General features: G+C 28.6%; 1 protein-coding gene across 1 annotated transcript in view; it reads right to left on the bottom strand.

The window, feature by feature from the left end:
- The window catches only part of LOC107456300 (structural maintenance of chromosomes 3), a 63,055-nt gene extending 36,535 nt beyond the window's left edge, over positions 1 to 26,520 (bottom strand). Inside the window, exons 1-14 of the mRNA XM_043051865.3 lie at positions 26,390 to 26,520; positions 22,473 to 22,548; positions 22,257 to 22,295; positions 20,882 to 21,021; positions 18,221 to 18,300; positions 14,976 to 15,054; positions 13,499 to 13,731; positions 9,241 to 9,301; positions 5,233 to 5,313; positions 3,553 to 3,839; positions 2,776 to 2,920; positions 439 to 507; positions 244 to 347; positions 62 to 161 (exon numbers count right to left, since the gene is read on the bottom strand). Of these exons, the coding sequence (XP_042907799.2) occupies positions 62 to 161; positions 244 to 347; positions 439 to 507; positions 2,776 to 2,920; positions 3,553 to 3,839; positions 5,233 to 5,313; positions 9,241 to 9,301; positions 13,499 to 13,731; positions 14,976 to 15,054; positions 18,221 to 18,300; positions 20,882 to 21,021; positions 22,257 to 22,295; positions 22,473 to 22,548; positions 26,390 to 26,404 (1,509 nt within the window). The 5' untranslated portion in view covers positions 26,405 to 26,520. The remainder of the gene's footprint in view (positions 1 to 61; positions 162 to 243; positions 348 to 438; positions 508 to 2,775; positions 2,921 to 3,552; positions 3,840 to 5,232; positions 5,314 to 9,240; positions 9,302 to 13,498; positions 13,732 to 14,975; positions 15,055 to 18,220; positions 18,301 to 20,881; positions 21,022 to 22,256; positions 22,296 to 22,472; positions 22,549 to 26,389) is intronic.

Below are 26,520 nucleotides of genomic sequence, written 5' to 3'. Positions count from 1 at the left end.
TTGAAAAGGAATCCTGAGATGATACACGTTGCTAGAGATCCACAGCTGAATAAAAACTCACTTTGCCAGTCATTGACCTCAGCCCTTGATCTTTTTTGGATAGATCTTCTTTTAATGTTGCCAAATTTTGCTGCATAGCATTTTCTTGTCTCCAAAGCTCACTGGAAAGATAGAAAAAAAAATTTTCTCAAACAATAATGGGATTTCAATACTAAAAACTTTACAAAAAAATACAAATCTTACTTTCTTTCACTCTGAAGTGTGTCTTTCTTTTTCTTCATCTCATAAAAGTTTTTATTTTGCGTGTCTATGCTTTCTCGGTGGTTCTCCAATTCTTTTGTTCGTTCCTAATGAGAGAGAATATAGTCATACAGTAAAATAAATTAAACTTAGAAATACTGAAAGTTATTCAGGTATGAAACCATCAACAATAATTACTTCTATTTTTATTTCTAGCATTTTTCTCTTTTCAGTGTCCTTTGTAAAATCCTCTTGCAATCGGTCAATCTGAAAAAAGAAAAAAAAATTACGATCCATCAGCAAATACAGTTTTTTTTTAAAACTTAAAAGTACAAGCAAAAATTGCTTTGAAGGAAACTATTTCCAATTTGGTTAAATCATCAATTAAAAGAGACGGGAGCTTTTAGAAGTACTGTAATGTACCTTTTAAAGCAGTGTTCACCAAAAACCTGGATATACGTGAGTTTTTCTAGATTTTTTCATGAAAATATCCGATTTTTCCAGGAGTTAAGTGGATTATTCTGCCATGCATATTTAGTTTTTTTTTAAATTTTTTTAATTCATCCGATTGCTTTGAAATTTCGTATGCATGAATGTTTTGAACAGATATGGCTGGAATGATGCCGACTGGGGACGTATGGTCCTTAACGACAAATCCCGCTTCCAACTGTGTCCTGACGATCATCGAACACGTGTTTGGAGACGCACAGGGCAGAAGGGGGATCCTGCCTTCACTATTGCACGCCACACCGGCCCTCAACAAGGCATTATGGTCTGGGGTGTCATTTACCTTGACAGCCGGACCCCTTTGGTCGTCAATAGAGGTACACTTACAGCACAGCAGTACGTCAACGACATCCTAAGACCTGTTTTGCTACCGTTCCTTTTGCAGCGCCCTGGTCTGGTTTTTCAGCAGGTCAATGCCAGACCACATACGGCACGTGTTGCTATGAACTGTCTGCAAGCTTGTCAAACTCTTCCTTGGCCTGCCAGATCACCAGATCTCTTTTCCATCGAGCATGTCTGGGATATGATGAGAAGGCGATTGCATCTGGCACGGAATGTCGATGACCTCGATCAACAATTGGATCGAATTTGGCAGGAAATATCGCAAGAGACCATCCGAGAGCTTTATCGGTCTATGCCACGCCGTGTGGCAGCTGGTATCCAGGCTAGAGGCGGATCAACACCTTATTGAACTTGTTACTGTAACTCTGCAATAAATTATTCAATTGGTCTGAAATTTTAATCACTTACTATTCTGTACATTGTCTTCCTATCCACCAATTTTCGTTTCAATCGGACAACTCCTTCTTGGTGTGTTGATTTTTTTGTTATAGTGTATTTCATAATATTCTAGATTATCATTAAATCATCTATCTCATTAAAGTTAAATAATAATCTTGTACGAAAGTCTTTATCATGATCAATCAATAACTACAATATGAAATTCAAATTCCATGAAATAATTTCATAACTTGTTCACTAGATAATTTAATCTTCCTTTTGTAATTAACAAAATTCTTACCAACTAAAATGTTATAACCTTTTAACATAGATTTTTTTTTTTAGAACAAAAGGTACAGTAGATAGAAAATTAAAACACAATATATATGCCAGCAAAATAATGAAATATGCCTTTTAGTTTTAGAAGAAAAGAGTTTGTTATGTCATAATTAAAAATAAAAAAATTTATTTTTTTCTTCTTTGAAATACTCAGATTTTTAAATTATTAAATAAAACTGAGTTTAAATTTGTCTAAAATTCTTAAGTTAGAATCTTTATTTTTTTTTTTTGGGGGGGGGGGGTAGCTTGTGTATTATGTAACCCCTAGTTAAAAGTATTTAAAACCTGTTTTTAATCTTATATTTAAACATAGATAAACTAGATAAATTTATCAAAATTCATGATGTCACACCTACAAAGATTGCAAATGTTAAGAGAAATATCGTAATGAGACTAGATTAAATAAAAGCAGGCTAAATGCCCAGTCTAATAACATTAACCCATTCATAACAGCAATACTTTCCTTAACAGAATAGGCATCTAAAATCTCTCCATCTAAATTCTTTTAGAAATTTTCAATTGGTTCCAGTTTTTCATCAAACGTTTGTGAAAAAAGAATAGTCAGATAGTGTTAGAATAGTTTTTAATGAGAGATAGTTTAAATAATGCAATTTATTATTATTATATCTTATTTTTATTGAGTAAAACAACGTTGTTTTTGTTAAAATGGTAATTTTATAAGCTATTATTTATAAAAATATAAGGGACTGAATGCCTTATATTCAAATGGTTGAAGACAAATAATAAGTATGGAATAAAGATCAAAAGCAAGCATTGTAACTCAGCGTAAGTCAAGAAATGAGAAAAAATTTTGAACAACTGTAATAACACACTTAAGTATTATTAATTTTTAATTTGCATATATATATATATATATATATATATACACACACACATTATATATTTAACTTCAGATTTGAACATAATTCTAAAAATATGTATTTATAACTAAAAAAATTTTAAACGAACCTGTTCTTTTTTATCTCTAATAGCCTTTTGTAGTGACTTCAACTCTTTCTGGATCCACTTATCTCTCTCAGCTTTAGAAGTGAATTGACTTCCTCTCCCTTGCTTTGCATAAAGTTCTGTCCTTTTCTGCTCTTTTAAACTTAATCTAAAAGAATGTTTAAGAGAAGAAAAAACAGAATGAAAGATAGCAACAAAGTTAAACATTATTAACATAATTTTATTTTGTAATCAAGTTTGTAAAAACATAATCATTAATATATGACACCATTTAAATCTCTTACATTATTCGATCATAAGATATCTGAATAGAAACAATACGCTCACTTCCCAAATTTTCCTCATGAGAGATAGTTTATTGTCAACAAAATTCAAAAAACGAATCAATTATATATGATCACATATATAAATCTTACATAAGAAAAAGCAATGAAATTTCTTACGATATTACCTAAATTAAAACTACAAACTAGCTCATCAAAATTTACTTAACATATGACTAATACTTCCTCCTTAAAGTTTTTCTTTTATTTCATTATGTAATTAATCATTAATTATGTATCTGTGTGTCATAAATAAGGAAAAAAATAACTTGTTAAAAAATAACCTTGCAAAATGCCAAAAGGAAAAAGACCATGGATAGAATATAGAAGTGGTTAAACCACTTAAAAATTAACAGATGGTGAAATATAGCATTGGATAAATCTACATGGGGTAAACTGACTGTGATGGATTTGGTCGTTAACCGGCTGTGGTGCAGAAGATTTAATAAATACTTACTCTCGTGTACATTCTTCTTCTCTTTTCTTTTGAGCCTCATAACGTGGCCTTATTTCTTCAAGGTTGGTTAATTTCACAGATATTGTTTCCTTAAGTCTTTCCAATTCTCTTTCTGCTCTTTTTCGAGAACTGTCATCTCCTTCTACTTCGTCTCTGAGATCTTTGATAGTCAACTCCAATCGTGTCTTCTCCTTGAATAAAGATGACTGTTCTTGAGAGAGGGCCTCTTTTTCTTCTCTATAAGACTGTAGCTTACTTTTCACATCTCTCAAGTCTTTACTCAATTTCTACAAAAAAGGTTTTCTTTTAAAAAAAAGAAAAATATTTTCACTGCTTTTAGTTTACCATTTAACACATTTTCAATTCATTACATCAAACTAGACCTGAAAATTTTAAAAAAAAAATTCGTAACCAGTGGTAACTTAGTAGCCACTCTAGTAACTTAGAAGCCACTTTCTCCTTAGCCTTTTAGTTATCAAGTTATTTTGATGATTTGGGTACATAAATTGCCAATTTTTCTTTATCGCAAAAATTAAATGTTTAGTACAATCAATAAATTTAGATGGCACAATGATATTTACTAATTCTTGATAACATGGAAACATACAAAATTTTAAGTCTCACATTAATATTTAGTTTAAATACAACATAACATTTAATCTGTTATGCAATGTTACATATATAAACAAAGATGCTTTAGTGACACTTATTGCATTAATCAAAAATTCTTTTGAAAAGCCTCTTTCATAGCCAAGTCTGCCTTTTTTAGACTTAATTATTAACAATTTTTCTAGTGTCTCAGACATGGATAAATGGAACTGGTTGCTATTTTTTTTTAATTTTTGTAACCTCAGAAACACACTCCTTTCCATTCAGCATTGCTGTGGGGTATGGTCAAAATAGTTTTACGAATTTTTGAAATTCTTTTATACTTAGGATACGATGCTGAAGTCATTTTTGCAACGTACATCATGTACTCCAAGATGTAGAAATAAATGGCAATTAAGAAATTAAGGTCATTACATGAGAAGAAACGTCTAAATTAAAGAAAACATGAACTATCAGACTGGCGGGTAAAAATTAGGAAAATCTTATCTCCTGCGCGTAAAAAATAGCTGAAATAAGTTAAAATCAGGAAAGCTTTTGCAAAATGCAGAAGGGTTTTCAGCTATTTATTTGTAATTACAATTTATTCTATTTTATTTTTTCACCCTTTAAAGTAATTTGAGACTAATAAATTTCGAACCAAACATTGCTAATCTAATTAAGTGTCCTCTTGCAAATTCCTCTCACTGACTTATGTAAAAATTTCATTTTATCATTTTTTAATAGAAGGGGTCCATCATATAATTATAAATTTATGTTACATAAAATTAAACTATTGATAATTAAAAATTAATAAATTTTCTATAAGATAATTATAAAAGTTTTGAGGGTTAAAAAAGTTCGGAAACTCTGCCCTAAATGCCTTACTCTTAATTATTTGACAAAATAAGAAATATTAAATTATGCAATATTATTTTTACTAAATTAATAATTTCTCAAAAATACGACAAAATAATTGAATTTTAAAAATATAAATTACATATATTAACATTTCATAATGCCATGATTAAACAAGAGGTAGTTATTTAAGAATTATAACTGAGTTATTATTATATCATGTAAAACTGAGATTACTTTTATTTGATCTGCAGCTTGCTGAGCTTCTTCACGTAGTTTTTCCGTCACAGAACTGCTAGTTTCTCTTCTGGTATCAAGCTAAAATTAATAACATGAGTATTGCAATAAAATAAAAGCAATAATTAAAATATTAATAAACAATAATCAAGGTTTAAATTTAAAGATTGAAACTAGCAATTTAAATAATCTGATTTTCTAAAAATAAAAAAAAAATCGATTGAAACATTGTAAAAATAAATGATTATTTTGTTACGCTCTAGATATTAGAATAGACACCTTAAAAATTATTATAACAATAAAAGGGGAAGAAACTATATTTTAAACTTAATTTAATAAAACTAAAATTGTAATAAGGGACAAAACACAGGAGAGTTACTAAAAAAAAAAAATCATATTTAATCCTTAACTAGTTTTTAAGTCCAAAATTTTTTTCACTACCTTAACAATTATTCATGATGAAAAAAGTGTTCTTAAGAAAGCAGAAAAGGAACGCATACAGTGTTTTCACTACAGAGCGAGAATCTCGCATACTTTTTTCTTTTCTCGCAATAAAAAATGATTAACGCGAGAAGTTCGCGCACTCTATTAATCAATTTCAAAATGGAAAAAATTTCGTCTTTTGCCATTTTGAATAAAATTCGTTTCACTTTTCTTCCTTGATCTTTTATTATTTTGAACATCGGTCCTTGTTATCTAGCTTCCCTATTTATCAGTATTGTTCAGAACCGGTGCGAACAGCAGAACACCACCCCCGGACCACGGAATCCCTTTCAGAACACATTTCTCTGCAACCACGTGTTCACCGTAGGTAAGGTTTCTTCATATAAGACATTTTTTGTGCATGAATGTAAGATGGACAAATACCTTGTGAAGGCGACATCTTCTACTTCGTAACGGACAAATGAAAATGAAACAAATGTCGGTAGAAACAGTCAAAACGAAACAAATACGGATATTTTTCAGCCAAATAAATATAATAGCCGATGAAAAAGTAGATATAGAACATTTTCCATATGATGATGCAGCAAAAATATTCAATTAGAAGATGTGAAAAATGTATTATAATTAAAGAAATAATTTTTTTCCAAGTCTATTCGTGTTTTTTAAATTTTTAGAAATCTCACTTAACTTTTTGAAATCTCACCCTGTTTTTGAGAAAGGGTGAGAAATTCTCTCCCATTTTTTTTCTGCAATGAATACACTGGCATATATAAAATCATATTACATATGCAAACTAGTGAATTGCCGCCTGTTAATACTTCCTTTATTATTGACATACAAATAAAATACTGCACAAACATCATCACTCTCCAGCGCAGCAACTAAAATGGATGGGTGTCATCAGCGGAAAAGGGAAACAAAATTTTCTTTTGAGGGAGGAAATAAGTAGTTTGTCCCTCCAATTGTCTGAAAGTCAGGAGATTTTCAGGGCGATTCTGGACCAAGATTTCAACTGATTGTACAGTACGGTACCGATTATCTGGAACGATCGGGACCATCGCTATTCCGGACAACTGATTTTTCCGGTTTTCTGAATCGCTACAAAAAGCCGTTTTTTTATTGTTAAACCCAACAAAAAAATTTTTTTTGTGGAAATAATCTTAAAAAGAAGAAAAAACGATGAAGGAATACACTAATGATGGTAAGGATGGTACAAAATGATGGTAAGGTAAACATCTTTCAAAAAAGAAAGAAAAATCCTAAAATCTTATGAGGAAAAAAAATTTTCTTTAAAAAATGGCGGAAAAATTAATCGAATTTCGTTCCGGTTTTTTGGTTTTCCGATTTCCGGATAACGGGTTCTGTACTGTACATATGTCACTCATTGCACACAACCACTGTGAAGGCATTGTGCTTAGAAGTTGAAGGCAGAAGAGTTGAGAGTAATTCGGTTTCATCTCCAGAAATTCTTGCATAAAAAAAGAATTCCAATAATACAATGATCATCTGGTTCGGCAATTAATTTTATTATTTCTTAACTTTATTCTTCAGCACAACCACAAACAAAAACATAAAGTATTTCATTTTTAGCAAGATTTGATTGGATTAAACTATTGATTTCAGGTTTTGGGGTAAAATTGCGTTTTCCCTCGACATTTCCTGATATTCGAACCCTGTATTAATTCTCTCAAATTGGTTTTGATCAAAAGAAAAAAAACACATAGGATCTAATATTTTACCTGTCAATATAACAACTACGAGGAATTAAGTAGATATTAATTTAAAAATGTACTTCATATACATAAAAACTAATAACTTCTGTACTATTTGTCTTATCAACTTTGTTTTGGCTTCATTCGACTCAGCAGTTTTTTTTATACTTTATACTTTCAAAAAACTTTATGACTTTGAAACTTTTACCAAACAATACTTCACTTGTTTACATTAAGAAGGTTAAGTTTTGCCCTTTATTGACTGCTTCTTCCTCAATAAATTCAAGATGGCAGCTGAAGCTAACCCTAGATGAGGAAGCAAATTTAAGTTATCCATATTGGATACAAAGCACAACTTCAAAAATGATTTCTAGCTTTCACTAATTGCTTTGATAGTTAAATACACAGTTACATAGTCTAAAAAATTTTTATGAACTTTGAGTAATCATTTTTTAAGGTATCAAAGTCAAATATTTGAATGTTGTGTTTTTTATAGGTTTAATGACTAAGATTAAGTGGTAGATATTAACAACTAATACTTACTATTACTATATTCAATCCTCAGCTTAAGGCCTTGGCACACTCTAGGCCAGGGGTGTCAAACTCAAAAGCTAACTTGGGCCAAATAAACAATTCTTAACTTTAGGTGGGCCGCAAAAAAACAAAAAAAAAATTCAGTGTTCATAGAAACAAATATTTTTATTTTGAGCAGTGCATTGTAATAAACATATATAAAGTAAAGTATTGTTTGATATTTGACATCTCTTCTCTGCTACTATCTTCCTTATTTCGAGAGAAATTTTATTGGCCAAGACAACTTTCAAAATTGACCCAATGTGAGCGTTATTAATACGGTTTCGGACAGAATATAATTGCTCGTACTGATAAGTACTTCCAACCATGGAAATAATTTCATATGCCAATTTTCGAGTACAGTAGGGAACCGATTATCCGGAACGATCGGGACCATCGCTATTCCGGATAACTGATTTTTCCGGTTATCTGAATCGCTACAAAAAGCCGTTTTTTTATTGTTAAACCCAACTAAAAAAAAAATTTTTGTGTGGAAATAATCTTAAAAAGAAGAAAAAACGATGGAGTAATACACTAATGATTATTTCCAAAATGATGGTAAGGTAAACATCTTTCAAAAAAGAACGAAAAATCCTAAAATCTTATGAGGAAAAATTTTTTTTTTAAAAAAATGGCGGAAAAATTTATCGAATTTCGTTCCGGTTTTTTGGTTTTCCGGTTTTCTGATTTCCGGATAACGGGTTCTGTACTGTATTTTCAAACCATGCCCGTAAATTATTTGTAAATTTCAGGCACACCCACTTCAATGAATTTACCTTCAAATTTGAGTCGCACTGAATCTCAATCACTTCCATTTGCATATTACTGGGTACTGAGTCTATATTTATTGAGCAAATCGAAGAAAACGAACAAAATTTGTCTTCCAAGGAATAAAAATCTTTAAACCTTGTTTCAAATTCTGTTCTAAGATTTGAAATTTTTTCTGCGTATTTTTGATAAGATGCAGTATCCCTGGAATGGCAGGTACCACAAGCCAACTAGAATTTTACATTTTCGCGCGTACAATTTAAAATGATCCGTAAAGTTTATAAATAAAGTGTATTATAATTTTATATGCTAGTTTCCTTTCTAATTCACATTTATATTTTATTTTTACTTTGCGTCGAATATATTGACTGGGCCGCAAAAATGTTCATCTCGGGCCGCGAGTTTGACACCCCTGCTCTAGGCTGTTGTGCCAAATACAATGATTGCTTCAATAATTACCAGGAATTGAAATGAATGAGAAAAAGCCAATATAATAATACATAGAACTTACCTCTTCTAACTTCTTTCTAGCATCTTTCAACTCATGATCATATATCGTATACTCTAAAGACCTATTAAAAAAATAAATAACCACATAAGTAAAAGTTAATTCATACTGCATGACTTGAGAACACACATCGGCGTCAAACAGTAAAAAAAAGCAGTTACCAGAATATGAACTTTACATAATGTGGTTTCAACTTTAAGATTATTATTCGGTGGAACCTTACAAGAGCCTTCAAAGAAGGAAAAATCTATCTTAGTATGGCAAAAAAATGTGGTAGTATCGTATCAAAAATTGTACAATATTCTACTTATTCTTTTAAGATAGTACACTTGTAGTATTTTTACAACCTGGTATTAACGTTTTATATTATTTGGGGCAAAAAAATATTAGACATCCTCAAAACTTTCATCTGGTTGATGTTTTTCCCATTCCCTTCAACTTTACTTTGCACGTTTAGCAATTTTAAACTACTGTAAAACCTCTGTATAATGATCCCTCCTGGGAATATATCTAAAAGAATAGTATTAAGAGGCAGCTGTTAATGAAACTATCAACAAATTGCTCAAAATATTAAAAACAGATACAATACAATACTGATTACTTTTTGTTTTAAATGTCATTAATTTGTGCTATTCTGTTTTCACCTACTCATTCCTTTCTTGCTATTTCAAAAATTTTAATTTTATGATTTAATGTCAGGAAGTTTCACTGATATTCTGATTGTTCATGCACTCAAGTTCTTTTCAGACATAATATCTACCAGCATTATGAGCTTAAAGGAAGAAAAAATTAAATTAATCTACAATACAGCAAGCAAAAGTTATTTATTTCGTACATGTGAAAATATTTTCTTTCAATTATATAAATAAAGGCTGAGCGATGACACATCAGGAATTGTTTGAAATGTTTAAAAAAAACAAGATTCACAAGAACCTTTCAAAAAAGTTGAAAAATTTTGAATTTTAAGGTATACAATTTTTAACAAAATTTTGAAGTATGTAATTTCAAATAACAAATTACAAAATTTCAATAGTTCCTGAGACAACGAATTTTAAATATACAACTTCTTCAAAATTCGATTTCTCAGAAACTATTCAATTGATTTCACTCAAATTTCATTTTCTCTCATGCAAAATTACATACTTTAAAATGAAATAAAAAAATTTATAACTTAAAATTTTTTTGATTATTATTTAATATAATTTTTAAAAAAAAAATTTTTTAAATAAATATTTACTAAAAAAAATTTTTTTTTTGCATGGAATTATCAATGGATAAACGAATTTTATAATTGTGTGCAAAACTTTTGTTATTCGCTTAAAAAGTTCGAGATATGGAAAATTAAGCAAAAAATAAAATTACATTAAAGGGTACAAGGTTTGGATCGCTCTCTTGGCTAAACTATTAGGACCATATTTTCCAGATCGGAGGTACCTCCTATAATTTGAGGGTCAGAAATTCAAATATGTCGAAAAAACTGTATGTTTATTCAGGGAAAGTACGTTTTTGTGTTTGGTTTCTTAACTTAAAATATCATCTGGACCAATTAATAAGTCCCTCGAAATATTAAGAATGAGTCCTAAAACATGAAGATTCAATCATTAAATCAAAAGTTATTCCGGATGGTGCATTTTTTTTGTGGCCCACTGTACATATGGTAATGAATTTCTCTTAAAGAAAAGTTAAATAGGCAAATGTAAATTATAATAAATGACATTAAAAAATTCTGATTATTTTTCTTTAACTAAAGTTTGAAAAATGAAGAAAAAATCAAGAAATATTTCAATGAGATATATAATATATTATGAGGATAAATTTTATGAGGAAAATATGACTTTTTATTTATTTATTTTTCATTTATTATTTTGTGATAATTCCAATTAGTTAAAAGATTTTCACAGTAAATGAGTCGTTATTTTTTATTAAATCTAATTGTACAGTGAAACCTGCACGAAAAAAGACCTCTGCTTAGCAACCTCCATTATTATCGACCATTTTGGGGAGGCATGGAATTTTTTCCATAGACTTGGTGTTGAAGAAAAGCTTTAGGAGAGACAATCAAAACGTTTCCCAGAGACCAGGCACATCAAATGCAGAAAAGGTCAAATAATGAAGCACAAAAAACTATTAAAATAAAAAATATTAACAAAACAATTAAGTAGATTCAAATGTGTTCAAAATATTTGTAAGTGGCTCTTATTTAGAGAACTCATTTTTACGGTCTTTGAAACAGATGAACAACTTTGTGTTACAGTCAGGGAGCACTAAAAACGATGCTATCAATGATTTAGTTTTAAAGTTAGACGAGAAAAAAAGTTCTTTTAAAAAAAACTAGGCATCTCAAACAAATATCTCATTTTTTAAAGTAAACTAATTTTTATGATATAAAATTAAATGCAAACTAAAACAAAAAACATGTTTATTTATTTAAAATAGTTGTATTATTCATAATTGGGAAATTTGTTTTCTTCCACATAATTACATCAATAAGGATCATTTCTATTGACGTTAAAGTTTATTTGTTGATCTGTTTTTCACGATGCCAACACAAGTGGCATTTTCCGTACCAATGAAATGACACTGACGAAAATTAAAATCGGCGAAAAATCGTGTATCTGCCATAACAATGAAGGCAACCTCTAAGAACGACCAATCTCGGTTGACGACCATTTTAACCCCTTAACTGCCGAGTAAAATTAATGTGATTCGCTTCCCAGTGCCACCGTTTTTCGCTCAAGTGCACTTTCTTACACAGTGTTTTGGTAGGGAAAATGATGCAAGCTTTGCAATTTAAAAACAGTTTAATTTTACAAGACAAGAAAAAGGAAAGAAAGAAAATACAAAATTTAAATTAAATAATAAAAATACAATATAAAAGATGTCAAAACTTAGCTGTTGTATGATAAATCCTGAAACATGGTGGACACATAAACCAACATCACATCATGGATAGCGTGAATCCCGCTATCATCGCACTGATACCGAGATTCACGAAGATTTTTTTTTTCTTGAACAAACAGCACATTTTCGCGATGCACTTTTCTTTGAAGACGTTGATGAAAAGAATAAAAAGCACCAAATACATACGGGAAACAAAAGCGGAAAAAGAATAAACCCGACCTTACTCAAATAAATACACACAAGCGATTAATACGATATCACTTTTCCATAACATCCTTTTCCCATCTCCCCTCGTCCGAAATTAGTAATACATTTGCAAATCAAACACTTTCAAGGCCATTTTACTGCATTCTGAAGTAGGGGGTGTAGTTCTATTTATAGCAGCGCAATGCAAAGCATCGTACTTCGGGAAAGCGTATATATACGCCTGCGGCAGTTAACGCATCGTCTGGCCGAGACGTATATATATGCCCACGGCAGTTAAGGGGATAATAAATAATTACAATATAAAATAAATAAATAAAATAAAAAAATTTATAACTATAAAATAAATTTAAACATAAATATTTTAATGTTACTTTTATCTTTAATGTTAATGTTTTTACTGTGGTCATTTAATATGCAAATTTTTATGTATATAGCTATATATCAGACAAAGCATAATTTTTAACCATGCCTGACTGTGGTGCGGATTCATGCAAAAAATTTGGATTATTAAAGTAATTCTGCCACCAGGACTAAATCAATGTGATATTAACTTATTAAAAAGACCTATCTTCATAACCATTAGCATGTGAGTCTGCTGTTAAGAGTTCTGGTGACAACCAGACAGTAGCAAAAATTACTGTTTCTGAACACTTATAAATATAGAATAAAAATTCCTTAACTTGTAATTTGTGTTCCTTTATATAATAAAAAAAAATCAGTGATGGGAAAGAAAGCAAGCATTAAGCTGATAATGCAGCCTTTTTTTTAAAAATTCAAGTCTGTTTTTTACAGGGTTCAGAAAAAAAAATGTCAAATCTGGTTAATTATTCATAATTCAAATAATTCATATACGACAAATAATTTTAAAAACAAAATTTAAAGAATACTTTTTTCAAAGAATCTTGTTCAATTTAGATTGCAACAGCTTTGATAGTATGATTTAGGGCAAATAAGGATTTTATTCAATGTTCATTCAATTATATTTATTCTATCATCATTTAAGAACTTTTGTAAGCACAATCAAAATTATTTTGAAAAAGAAAGATTATGAAAAGATCTGGATAATTTTAAATTGAATGTTATTACTTTAAGCGAATTTTTGTGGCCTACAAAAAAAATTATGGAATTCTTTTTTAACAAAAATAAAAAATACCTTCGCATTTTGTCCCATTTTTGATATTCCTTAAGTTCTTCTTTTTCCTCCTCTAGAGTTTTTAGCCTCTCTTCAATGTACTTGAGAAGATCTTCAATTTTTTCAGTTTTTCCAACTGTTTCCTTTAAAATATTTCGACTTTCCTCTCGTCTTTCATCATATACTCTGGTACCTGCTACTTCCCGAAGCAATTTTAACCGCTGAGAATCTGGAGCAGTTGCCATTTGATTAATCTAGAAAAGAATTACAAGAGAGATGTCCATTAATCAGTTTACAAAAAATCACAAAAATAGAAATCTTTGTAATTCAGATCGCCAACAGAAAAAGTCCAGGGTTAGCAGTACATTTCAAAATAATTGAGAGCTTTCAACACATGCAAATATATAGGGTGGACATAAAAGAATAAAAATTACCAAATAGAAATGTTATGCAAAGTATTACTAAACATTTAGAATATTCTACACTTACAAAATTTTATATATTTTTAATCAACAACAGGATTAAAAATTTTAAAAAGTTAGACCCTGGTTGAAAAGACCATAGATTAAAAGATTCATTAATCCAAACATACTTCACCTGTTCTTCAATAAATATTTAATAAATACTTAATAAATACTAACAACACAAGAAAATTAACATGGCAAATACAACTATTATACAGTTATTCAAGAAAGGGCATAGGTCACATATTTTAGAAAATAGAGTTAGCAGTTATTTTTCCAAAATTTTTTTGAAAAGGAAAAAAATCTCATTACAAATAAACACTTTATTCAGTCTTCAAAATTTTGATTTAATGCAGAAAGAGCAGACTAATACCATTACTTAATTTTTAACAGAGTTCCCACTCAACATTAGGAAAAAAATTCCCTGACTTTTCCTGATTTGTCAGGAAAATTTCAATGAAAATTCAGACCATATTTTAACTATATCATGCAATTTTTCATCAGAAAACTTTTAATTTTTTTTTATTTGTAATGTCAAATATTAGATTTTGTGAGCAAAAAAAAACATAATTGAATGAGAATGGAAACATGGAAGTTTTAATAAAATATTACATTTTTAAAACAAATAATTCTAATAGAAATATTTTTCCTGTTCCCCCTGACCTGTGGAGCACTGTTTTAATCATTAGCATTATTAACTTTTATTGCATTAACTCATAATCATATTATTGCATTAACTCATTTTATTGCATAATATAATCATTTATTGCATTAACTCATTTTATTGCATAATATAATCATTTATTGCATTAACTCATTTTATTGCATTAACTATTTAATCATTAGCATTATTAACTTTTATTGCATTAACTCATTATTGTCTAATTTATATCTAGAATAGCAAATAAATAAAAAATACTTGATACGTTTAATTTATCTATAAAATGAAAACCTGGTATTGAATCCAGAAAAATTTTAGAAGTGAGATTCATGCCACTTCTCAAATAACTAAATCAATAATTTTAACAACTTACTTTTCCTTGTTTCACAATATAATAAGGATTGCTTCTTGAAAAACCAGCACTTTCCAATAAATTCATCACATCAGTTCGCCTGTATGTACACAAAAATCAGTTCAATACAAACAAAATTTGTACTATTTTGAATAAAAATAAAATCTAAGTTAGGAAGCCTTTAGAAAAAATATTACATTCTCAATTCAAAGTTAATCTGTCATTTAAAGAAAATAAAACTAATGGAAATATTTATATTCATTAATTTTGTATTTTGGACATTCATTATTAATTTTATTAATAATAAATTTTGCATTTGGATAATTATTATTAATTATTAATTTTGGCATAAATATTGACTTAAAAAATTTTTTTGAAGGGAACATTTCATACAAGATATATTTACTAGATAATTTAGAGATAGATAATTTAACTTTTAAAACAAAAGTTAAAAAATAAATAAATAAATAAAAAAAGCATTAAAATAAAGTTGGAAGTTAATTTTCATGTTCAATGTCTTAAAACTAAGTTAAAACAAAGCTCGGATTGCTTCTGGAAGAAATCTATTCCTTCCAAGACACTGGAAGAATCTTGTTTCGTATAAAATACTAGAAGAAACAGGAAAAATCAGAAGCAATAGAACAAAATGAATAGATATTGATACATAGATTTAAAATTCTGTTTGAAATTAAAATAATGTAAGTTATTTCTTTTTAAAAAAAAAGGTGGTTGTAAACTTTTTACTGGTACTAAATAAAATTTTCTTGCTTAATTTTTATAACTAAACAATTGTATTGGTCAATTTTAATTTCTTTTATTCCATAAATTATTTTCCTGGTGTCCTGGAAGAAAAAAAAAACGTTTTTATGGAAAAAAAATTTCCAGATTAATAGGACACATCTAAAACCTTGATTGATGAAACAGCAGAAAACTCTTAAACAAATTTTAAAAAGATATTGCAAGGGTTAAAATATTTTTTTCCTTCAAATCCTATACATTATTTGTTAGTTGGGTGAATTTAATAAAAAAAGTTCTCGAAAAAACACATTATCCCTAATGTGGGAAAATTCAATTCTTTGTTAGTCAGGGTTGGCAAGATTTTGCCGTAGGTGGAAAAAACCATGGTAAATACCAGCAAAAACCGTCCTGGCATAAACAGGTTTTTGCCAAGCAAATTGGCAAAAAGTGGCAAAAACCTATATTTTCCAAGATGAGAGGACAAAAACACATTTTTGATACAAAATTATTCCTAAAATTGAAATATATACTATAAATATAAATAATTACAAAAAAATTAACAAAATTATTATTTCACAATTAAATCATAATGTAATAATATATCATTTTAGTAGTTTAAAACATTATTGATTGGAAAATTTGTGATTATTCTCTTTTTTTCCAGTGAAATGAACTTATTTTAAATTAATATAACTATAATTTAAAGCATAAAATATCTATCAACATGTATAGTTAATTATTGTACAAATAATAATTTTTTATAATAAATAATAATAATAATAATATACAAATAATATTTATTTATTTGTAAAAAAACATTTACTTAAGGATTCTAAAATGAAAACAGGTCAAAAACTTTCAATCTTTAAAAATTTATTACCCTTATATTAATTATTAATATGTTAAAAATAATTTTTTCATGTAATGTATCAAAATTATTATTCCTTATGATTGATTCAAATTTGTTTCACGTATTTTGTAATAATATTTAATCAGCAATTAAGATAATTTGGTTTTTGCCACTGTCCTGGCAAAAAAACCTTTTTGTCGGCAAAAACTCCACCCTTGTTTATATATACATGTATAGGACAAAATAATAGGAACACCTGTGAAAGAATGGAGTCGTTCTCGACCGTCCAATAAGCGGCGGGCATGTGTCGCAAGAATTTGCCACCTAGTGGTGATGAAAGGCAAAGTATCTGTCTAGCATTTGGCAGTGTGAGATTTGCATGAGAAAAATCTGTTCCTAGCAAAATGAGATTATGTCCGACCTCTTAAAAGAGGCATGATAATCAGAGCTTGCCTGGCTGGAGCGTCCGTGTCCAGAACAGCGAACCTTGGTTGGTGTTTCAAGGACTCTGTCGGCATACACAAAGTTGGGTAAGGTGTCTTTGGTGAGGCAGAACAGCGGCAGGAAGTCAAAGTTGTCACACCGTGATAGACGGGTGTTGAAGAGGATAGTCGCTCGAAAACGCAAGACTATACTGCCGATGATAACATCTGAGATAAATACCCACCTTCAGAACCCTGTATCCATGAAAAATATTCAACGGGAGTTGCATGCTGCTAACATTCATGACAGAGTAGCTATTCCAAAGCCGTTAGTTTCAGCGTGGAATGCTTTGAAGAGACTACAGTGGTGCCAAGACCACCTAAAATGGACACAACTGCAATGAGAACAAGTCATCTGGTCTGATGAATCCTCATCATTTAATGTTGACTGCCTGGTTCCAACCGTGGAGGTGGTTCTGTGATGGTGTGGGGCGCTATATCTGCCGGTGGATTGGGGTCTCTCGTTGTCTTGAGGGGGGTGGTCAAAGGGGACCATTACCGAAGCATTCTTGTAGATCATCTTCACCCCATGCTTCATACTCTCTTTCCGGGTGAACGTCCTGTGTTCCAAGATGACAACGCCCCTGTTCACACGAGTCACTGTGTTCAAACATGTTTAAATGAGCATAATGATGAAGTGGACCATCTAACGTGGTGTCCTCAGTCCCCTGATCTCGATATCATTGAGCCTTTGTGGGTTTTTTTGGAGAAAAAAGTCTGTGCTCGGTTTCCTCCTCCAAGCACACTCTCTGAACTCGCGACAGCCCTGCAAGAGGAATGGCTGCAAATTCCAATGAACTTTGTTCAAGACCTTTATTTGTCAATCCCACGTAGAATGCAAGCTGTCATTCAGGTCAAAGGTGGCCCAACTCCTTATTAATAAAATATTTTCCTTTTTTCACAGGTGTTCCTATTATTTTGTCCTACACCTGTATATATATATATATATATATATATATATATATATATATATATATATATATATATATATATATATATATTTGAAAAAAAGAGAGAAAAAAGTCAATTGCATTTATAAACATTTCAATGTATTTTCGCCGAGATTAAAATAATTTGTACTAAATAAAAAATTTATTTTAAGGATATGAGAGACCCTATGTCAATAAGAAAGCTTAAAGCAATGAATGTATTTTTAAGTCACTGCTTTTTAAAAAAAAAATTCAAAAAATCCTTACGTGACCATCTTTTTATTCAGAAAGTATTGATCCTTCTTGGACCCAATAACTCTTCGAAGCGATACTTCATCCTTGTCGATCTGGAAATATATGGAAGTCATGTTCATATATTATATGCAGATTTCACAAGTTTGGTATTTATAATTGTTGAAGATTCAAAAGTGTACTGTAATTAGCCTGACAATGTTTTGAATCACTTGTAACTTTGCCTTAAAAAGGGAACATCACCGCAAATTCTAAAACAGTGATTCGCTTTTAGAAAATAAATTTATCAGATTTCAGTATACCCTCGATATCTCGAGCTTCAATAACTAAAAAACCTTGTTACGGCAAAAAATATTTTTCCCCTTTGGATTATATATCCTAATGTTAATTTGAATTTCTATGTCAAAGGGTTTCTTTTCGAAACCTTGTCATGCCAAATTTTTTCGAAATAAGAAATAAATTTTTTCGGAAAAATCTTAATAAAAGTTCATCGTAAACCAATTCTTTTCAATTGAATGAATAGTTAGTTTTGTCGAACTTTTAAAAATAAAATTATAATTATTATATTTAAACTTATAGTCAACTATCATTACATATATATATATATTTAGCAATTATTCTAAGTTTCATGACTCTACTTTTAAGAGCAATAGTTTTGAAGATATTTTTCTACTTTTTAGAACATATCTAGTTCTGAAACTGCTATAATGAAAACTCGCCAACTCGAAATTTTTTTAGCTTCCTTTGAGATAATGAGAGTATATAGAAAAACTTAAACATTCTATTTTACAATATTCTAAAATATATTTTGAAATACATTTAATTCAGTCCATAAAAGAAACTCAGTGAAACTAAAAGTGTATATGTACACTGCATAAAAAGAACATGAAAAACCTAAACGACTTTCGATCTAACGATAGGATTTCACACACTAGGAGTCAATTTTAATGATAATGGCCTAAGAGCCTAACCATACAAATACTAATTAAGTTGTGCAGATGACATTTCAAATTTTAAAATCAGTCACAAAAACATACTATAAGAGAATAAACTTTATTCTCTACAGATACAAATTTCTGACCATCAAAATATTTGGAGTAGCAGCAATCTGGAAAGCATGGTCTGGAGGGAAATCGAAAGTTTTGAACTCTGTATATTTAATTTAAGTTTTTGCACACTTTACTAAGCAAATTAAAATCTTTGTACACAATTATGAAACTCGTTTGCCCAAAGATGATTCATTGATAGCAAATAATTTTAATAATTACTTTTTAATAATAATCTAATCAATTCATTAATAATAATCGAAAAAAATTTGATTAGTAGGTTATTAAACTTCTTACATCAATTTGAAGTTAATAACTGCAAATGACAAAATCCGAAATTTGAATTAAACTAGTAGAGTAAGCTATGGAGAAATCAATTTTAACTACGCAACTTTTTAAAAATTAATATATCAAAAACTATATTGCCGATTTCGCTTGAATTTTGTAATTTATAATTTTAAATCATTGGCTTTAAAATTATGTAAAAATTAGTATACCTTAAATTTCAAACATTTTTTTTTGACTATTAATAAATAAAATTAAAATATTAAGTGATTATTGAAAACTATTTTTACAGGAATTATCTTTGTGTAGACAAGTTTCTTAACTTTGTGTAAATTTTTATGGCTTACTTAAAAAATTTTGTTGAAAAAACAATTAAACTAGACAACAAGTGATACGAACTTTTGACTGCTCTCGTTCCTAAACTATTGAGACCATATGTTTTTGATTGTAACTATTCCCTATCTTACGATATTCAAAAATTTGAATCCGCTGAAAAAAATATTGTTTATTCAGAGAAAGTATATTTTTGCTTCTATAAATAACTCAAAATATCATCTGCACTAGCCCCTAATTATTTGGTATATTTCAGGTTAGGACCTCAAACCATGAAGATAAGAGTCGTAGAATATAAAAATCTGATAACAATCATAAAAATCCAATCAGATCAATAACATCTGATCATATTTAATTCAGAAAAATGCACAGACCACACTTTTGTTGGATAATATATTATTAATTAACACAATACATCAGCATAAGTGAGAACAATTAATTTTAATATAGTTTACTGAATTTTACTAATTTCAACAAATATAGTAAGTTAAAAAATTAAAATAAAAGGAAAGTTAAATTGGTTTATTACATCCACTTTTATCATTAATAAAAAAATACAAAAATATGATTATACAATGCAAAAAAAAGAGACTTACAATAAAGGGATCTCATGTGTAATATAAAGTCAGACATTGATTTTTCTTAACTATCACTTCAGTATTACAAGAAATATTTGTAGTTGCACTTTAACATTTTCAGAATGATAAGCTAATGTTCATACAAATGTACTGTTCTTGATTTTGTGTTCTTGAATTAGTCTGTTTAGTGTTTTATTATTTAGTTCTTAAAAAAATCTAAATGAACCTATTCTTCAATTTTTTTATAGGCATCTGTCGAGAATTTCACAAAACTAGCTTCATTCTATGGCCTCTTTTCTCTTAAGCTAATTTTAAAAATAAAATAAAATGGACACAAGTAACCATATGTTTAAAGATCCTTACTTGAAGGAAGGCACATTTAATTTTAGGATAAGTTCAAATGCAATGTTTAACAAAATATTTTGAACACTTACGGGTAGTCTACTGTCAGAATTGTCAAAAATAATTTCAACATATGCATTAAGCACTCTGGGCCCAGTACCTTCATGAAGCAAACCCTGGCGTTGCTCAGGTCGCAGATGAGAGAATTCATCACTCAGAACAAACTGAATGGCTAAAAAAGAAGAAATCTTAAATTATTGCATTGTATAACAGCCAATTTTTACTGTACTATGTGCAAGGTAAAAGCAGAACATTTAAAAAATAAATTTTTATTCAAATAAATCAAGTAAACAGATTAACATGCAAAACACACATCTTAATGGGTAGACCTTGAATATGCATGCTAATTAATGCAATCGATATTTTAAGTAGTAAATCGGACACAAAAACATCCTTTTTCTAAATAAATGCATTTTATCTTTTCGCAACACAAATATGCATTATTACAATATATTCAATCATAGATACAATAACACACACATTGTATCTTTACTCATATTTCTTTCCTTCAAAATACTTTAATATTAAATATAATTTAAATATCAAAATAATTTAAAACCAAGAGATTGTAAAGATTACACAGGGGTCTGTCTAGGTTTTTCTGAGAGGTACCTAATTTGTGAAAATTTAGGCATAGTTTGTGAAAATTAAAATTTATATTAAAAAATCTACACAAAAATATGGTAAAAATATGGATTTATCGCTTCTTACGGGATACAAAAATAAAATTTTAAGAAAAAGTATTTTGTGAAACTACCGTTTTTCCTAAAGTTGAATTTGTGAAGGTACCGCTAAACGGTAGTAAATTTGGCCTGGACAGACTTCTGTTACATCAATCTTTAATTCTTGTCTTAGCAGATGCACAGCAATAAAAGTATGACACTAGAGCCATATTGAATCTGCTAACAATTAATCAATTTACTTCTTGAAGCATAACATTACTTCTTAATGAATCAACATTTTCAGACTCTATTCAAAACAGCACACCTCTAACTAAGATAAGTATCACAATCACATTAGGTATCTAGACGCTGTGTATCACTTCAAAATTAATTTTAACATTCTAAATTTATCTGGGCATTATAAAAAGATTGAAATAAAAAATCAGGGTTTATCCTTTAACAATAACAATACAAAAAAACATCAGTCTGAATTTTGGGCAAATTTATATTTGGCAATAACACCTAAACTAAAAACATACAATTAACAACATAGGAGATAAAATCAAAACCTTTGCTCCAACCACCCGATTATTACTTATACTTATTTGTATGCACAAGTACAATCCAAAACACACATTGGCAATTACTATCGACAAAAGGAAGAAGAAAAAAAAATCCCTAAAAACCAGTGCAGGTGCTTAACAAATCAGTAATCAAGAATAAAATTAACAAAACTGAAACTTACCATAAAAAAAATTACTCTTTCCAGAACCATTTCTGCCCACTATAAAATAAAAAATTTGGTTAATTGGCTGATAATTTATGAATAAATATACTATCTACAAAAATGCACCATGTTACCAATAATGTTTCTCATATTTTTAAGATTAAAATGGTAAAAACATAACATTCTATATTACATACTAAAAATGATTTCTTAACAATTAAAAAATATAGTTACCAATCACATTGTGGCGTGGACTAAAAGGCTCAACTACAGTTTGTTCTCGGTAGCTTCTAAAACCCTGTATAATGATCTAAAGAGAAGGAATAACTTAGAACACCATAACATACAAAATTTTGAATATAATTTCAATATTTTATCAAATTTGCTCAAACTCATTCAAGTGAATATGAATAATTTATAGTTATCATGCGAATGTATTACAAAAAACTCAGCCTCGTAGCTGACCCCCTTAAAGTTAAGAGGAAGACTAATTTTATTTTTCCATAACAGCAGCTATAGTTTTCAGTACTTATTCATTTCAAGCAGCACCACAGAGTTTAATCTATTATTGATGTCAGGTTTTTTTAATTAATTGTGGTAATAGGTATTACCGTTATAGTTGTAATTAGGACTGGGGGATGTAAGAAATTTTATATCATGATATATCAACTGCTACACATCACAATATAGATGTATCGTGATTTAACGTATGCTCGAAAATTATCAATCAGAAATATTTAAATCAATCAAAAATAAATAAAAGGGAAAAATCTATAACAAAAAAAAAGTTTTTATTCTAAAACAAATGCTTGTGTTACAATAGAATTTCTTAGTTTTTTTCAATTAAAATAATAAAGATGGATTGACTTAAGCCCGATGTCTTAAAAACAAACAAACACAAGCTCATTTGAATTTTTTTTTTTTAAAAACTAAAAATGACTAAGAATTATTGGTTTAAAAATAATAATAAAACTGTAACAAAAAATTTTACATACACGCATTAAAAACAAGAAAAAAAAACGAAAGTAGAAAATAAATTAAAGAAATTTCACTTGAATAAAACATTTCTTAAATTATTTGTAGAAAATAATGTGGTTTTGAAACATTGTTAAGCCTTCTTTTATTTGCTTATTTAAAATAATAAAATTGTTGACAAATGGTTTTAATAAACGTAAGTTCTTTATTTATTTATTATTATTTTCTTTTTGGAAAATAAAATAAATTAAAGATTTATTGGTTTCAAAATAATGCTGACTATCTAACAAATTATCAAATGAACATAGTTTGAAAGAATTTTAAGAAAATTTTTTTTTAAAAAATAATAATTTTAAGGAATTTTTTTTTAAAAATAATAATTTTAAGAAAAAAATTTTAAAAAAATAATAATTATAGCAACTATTGTTAAATTATTGAAAAGCATCAAAACATTCTTAACTTTTTATTTCATTTCCAATAAAAAAAAAATTAGCCGTCTTAACTAATAGCCAAAACTTAAAAAGAAAAACGAAACATTTTTGTTAATTTTCGTAAAAATAAAAGTAAATTAAATAAATGTAGTCTTTAATTTTTTTATAATTAAAAACTACAGAATATTTAATGGTTTAAAAATAATCAAATTTTATCAAATTATTATACTTGTGTGCATTAAATCAAGTAAAATAAAAAAGATAATTTTTTATAACAAAGTATAAAAGACTTAAATACGAAATACCCCTTTTAAATAGTATCACTTAAAATAAAAAACAATGATTAAAGAAATCAGTGAAGAATCTTTTTTTTTTTTATTCATAATTTCTTTTGATTAATAGATTGAGTTCAGAACGAAAATTTATGGAAACAGTGTTAGTGTAGGCAAGGATCCTAACATGTTAAATCGATTTATCACCCAGTCCAAGTGGTAATGAGTATACTGTAATTTTTGGTAGTAAGGCAACCCCATCGTACAAGATGCACCTGTAAAAAACATACTTAAATTTGTTTAATTATCATAGCGTAGGCCCCACTGTCATATACGCCACACTTCCAGTAAATATTAAACACTATTAAGAAAAAAACCCACTTCCAAGAAGAAATTTCAAAAGGTGACAGTATTTCTGAATTAATTGTAGTAATAGGGATTACTGTTATAGTAGTAATAGATTCACAGTAATATTTTTGTAGAAAGGCAACATCATTATACACACCGCAGCTACAAAAAACATGTTTAAAATTTTCGATTATTGTCGCAAAGGCAGCGCTGACCTGTCAAAAAGTGTCAAGCTGTCAAAATATGTCAAATACGGGGTCAAGTTTTTTCTTTGGCAATTGGTACCATGGGGAAATAATTGGTCTAAAAAAATTTGTAGGAATTTTTTTCCTACAAAATTTTTTCTTAAAAATAAAACACTTTCATGAAATTTTTTCTTGTTAAAAAAAAAACATGTCAATTCGTGTATTTGTTTTAAGTTTGTGTACTATTTATTAGTCTCTGCAATGAGAGATCATGATTCCTTTCATTTAGATAATGTTATTTTCAATATATATCTCTTCATAAAAGTTTTTTTTTTTTTTTGCCATTGAAGTTTTTTCAAGATGAAAAAAACTTTTGCCCATTATCAATGTGGTCTTCAATTCATATTTGAAGTGCTCTGTTTTACTCATAACAGTGACCTAATGAAATAAAAATACTGAAATTGCATAATGTATCTAATTATACTTAAAGTTATTTTTGAATAAGTCAACAAAAAGCCGAAAATTCATGAAAAAGTATTGAATTCAGTAAAAATGCTAAAAAATCACTTCAGACTTTCAGAAATTGTATGAAGTTTATTCAAGCTATTTTTAAGAAAATTAATAAATATTAAAACTACCATTGTAAAACGCATATAATTAACACCTGTTTCAGGAGCGCTACCATATCGGTGTCTATAACGAAAAAATTCACTAAATTTTGGCAATAACCAGGCAGTACATGTGAGAAATTAAAAACAAACATTACTAAAAGGGCCAACACAGGAACATTTATGGATAGTAATCCATGCCAAAATGCATCAGAAATTCTTGGCGATTGGGAATGAGATGCTAAAGAAAGAGAAAAATTAAGCATTGTGTTCTGTGGCAGAATAATCATGATATCTTGAAAATTTTTGACAATTGCGATCTAACAATCTAGACAATTGCGAGAAAAAAAAAAAAATTTTAAAAACACACAGAAGGGGACCAATTTTAAAATATATAATTTAAAGTAAGATGCAGGAAAATCTCTATAATTTTTTTTTAAATTTAAAATTAGCAAATTTAGAATTAGAATCCAATTTGACAATTATAGTTGGCACCACAGATTAAAATATGGAAAAAAAATCTTCCAACTTAAAAGGTATACTATTATGCAGCCACTCTCAGCAAACTGTATTTTTGCAAGTAAAAACCTTTTGGTGTTTTTGTTGGTGAAGGTGCAATTTACAAACAAATACCAATAGGAAAATATCACTTGTAACTCTAACGTTATATATTAAATTATTATATTTAGCATACCAAAATGAACCATCAAATTTCATTCATAGATCTACTTAAAACAAATTCAGTACTAAATATCCCCCTAAATAAATCTTTAAACAGCAATATGAGTAAACTATATAAAGCTGGGTTATCTTCTGGTGATTTCTAAATCAAACAAGCACACCCGGATAAAATTTTACGGAGATAATAAAAATCCAGATAAATACAATTTGTCTTCAAAATTTTAGATGGAGTGTAATACACCACTGTTTAATAAAAAACCTATCGTGCTAGAAGCATAACTAATTGTTCTACGGAATATCAACCAAAAAAATCAATACCTAATATTAACGAAAAGAAAGAAATATTTCTTTTTATTTATTTAGAACAAAGAATAGGATATCATAATTATTCTAAAGCAGTTGTTTTATTTTGAAATAAGTGTTGAGAAAACGAAGACAATACAAATTCAAAAAGTCAAGCTTTGTTAAATATATAAATAAATTTTTATAGCTCAGTTTTACTAAAATCGAGAATGTTTAAGGGATAAAAAAACAAATAGAAGGTGCATGAATATATATAAGTAACATTTACGACCGTCTTAAAATATGTACCAGCGACGAATCATACAAATACAGGCAGAGCAACATATGAAAATAAAAATTAATGCTTACTTGCTTAATATGCATGCTAAATAAATACCTCAGTTAACCCAAATAAACTTTAAAATAATAATTGCAAAGAAACGAAAACAACATTCAACTAATGGAAGGCGGGAAATAAGCAGCTGTTGCCAAGTTAATGT

Source organism: Parasteatoda tepidariorum, chromosome 8 (genome assembly GCF_982258835.1).
Source record: "Parasteatoda tepidariorum strain Cologne lab strain chromosome 8, Ptep-v5.0, whole genome shotgun sequence".
NCBI classification, from domain to species: Eukaryota; Metazoa; Arthropoda; class Arachnida; order Araneae; family Theridiidae; genus Parasteatoda; species Parasteatoda tepidariorum.
The sequence above is the reverse complement of the archived record's forward strand: the minus strand, read 5'-3'. Positions and strand labels throughout refer to the sequence as shown.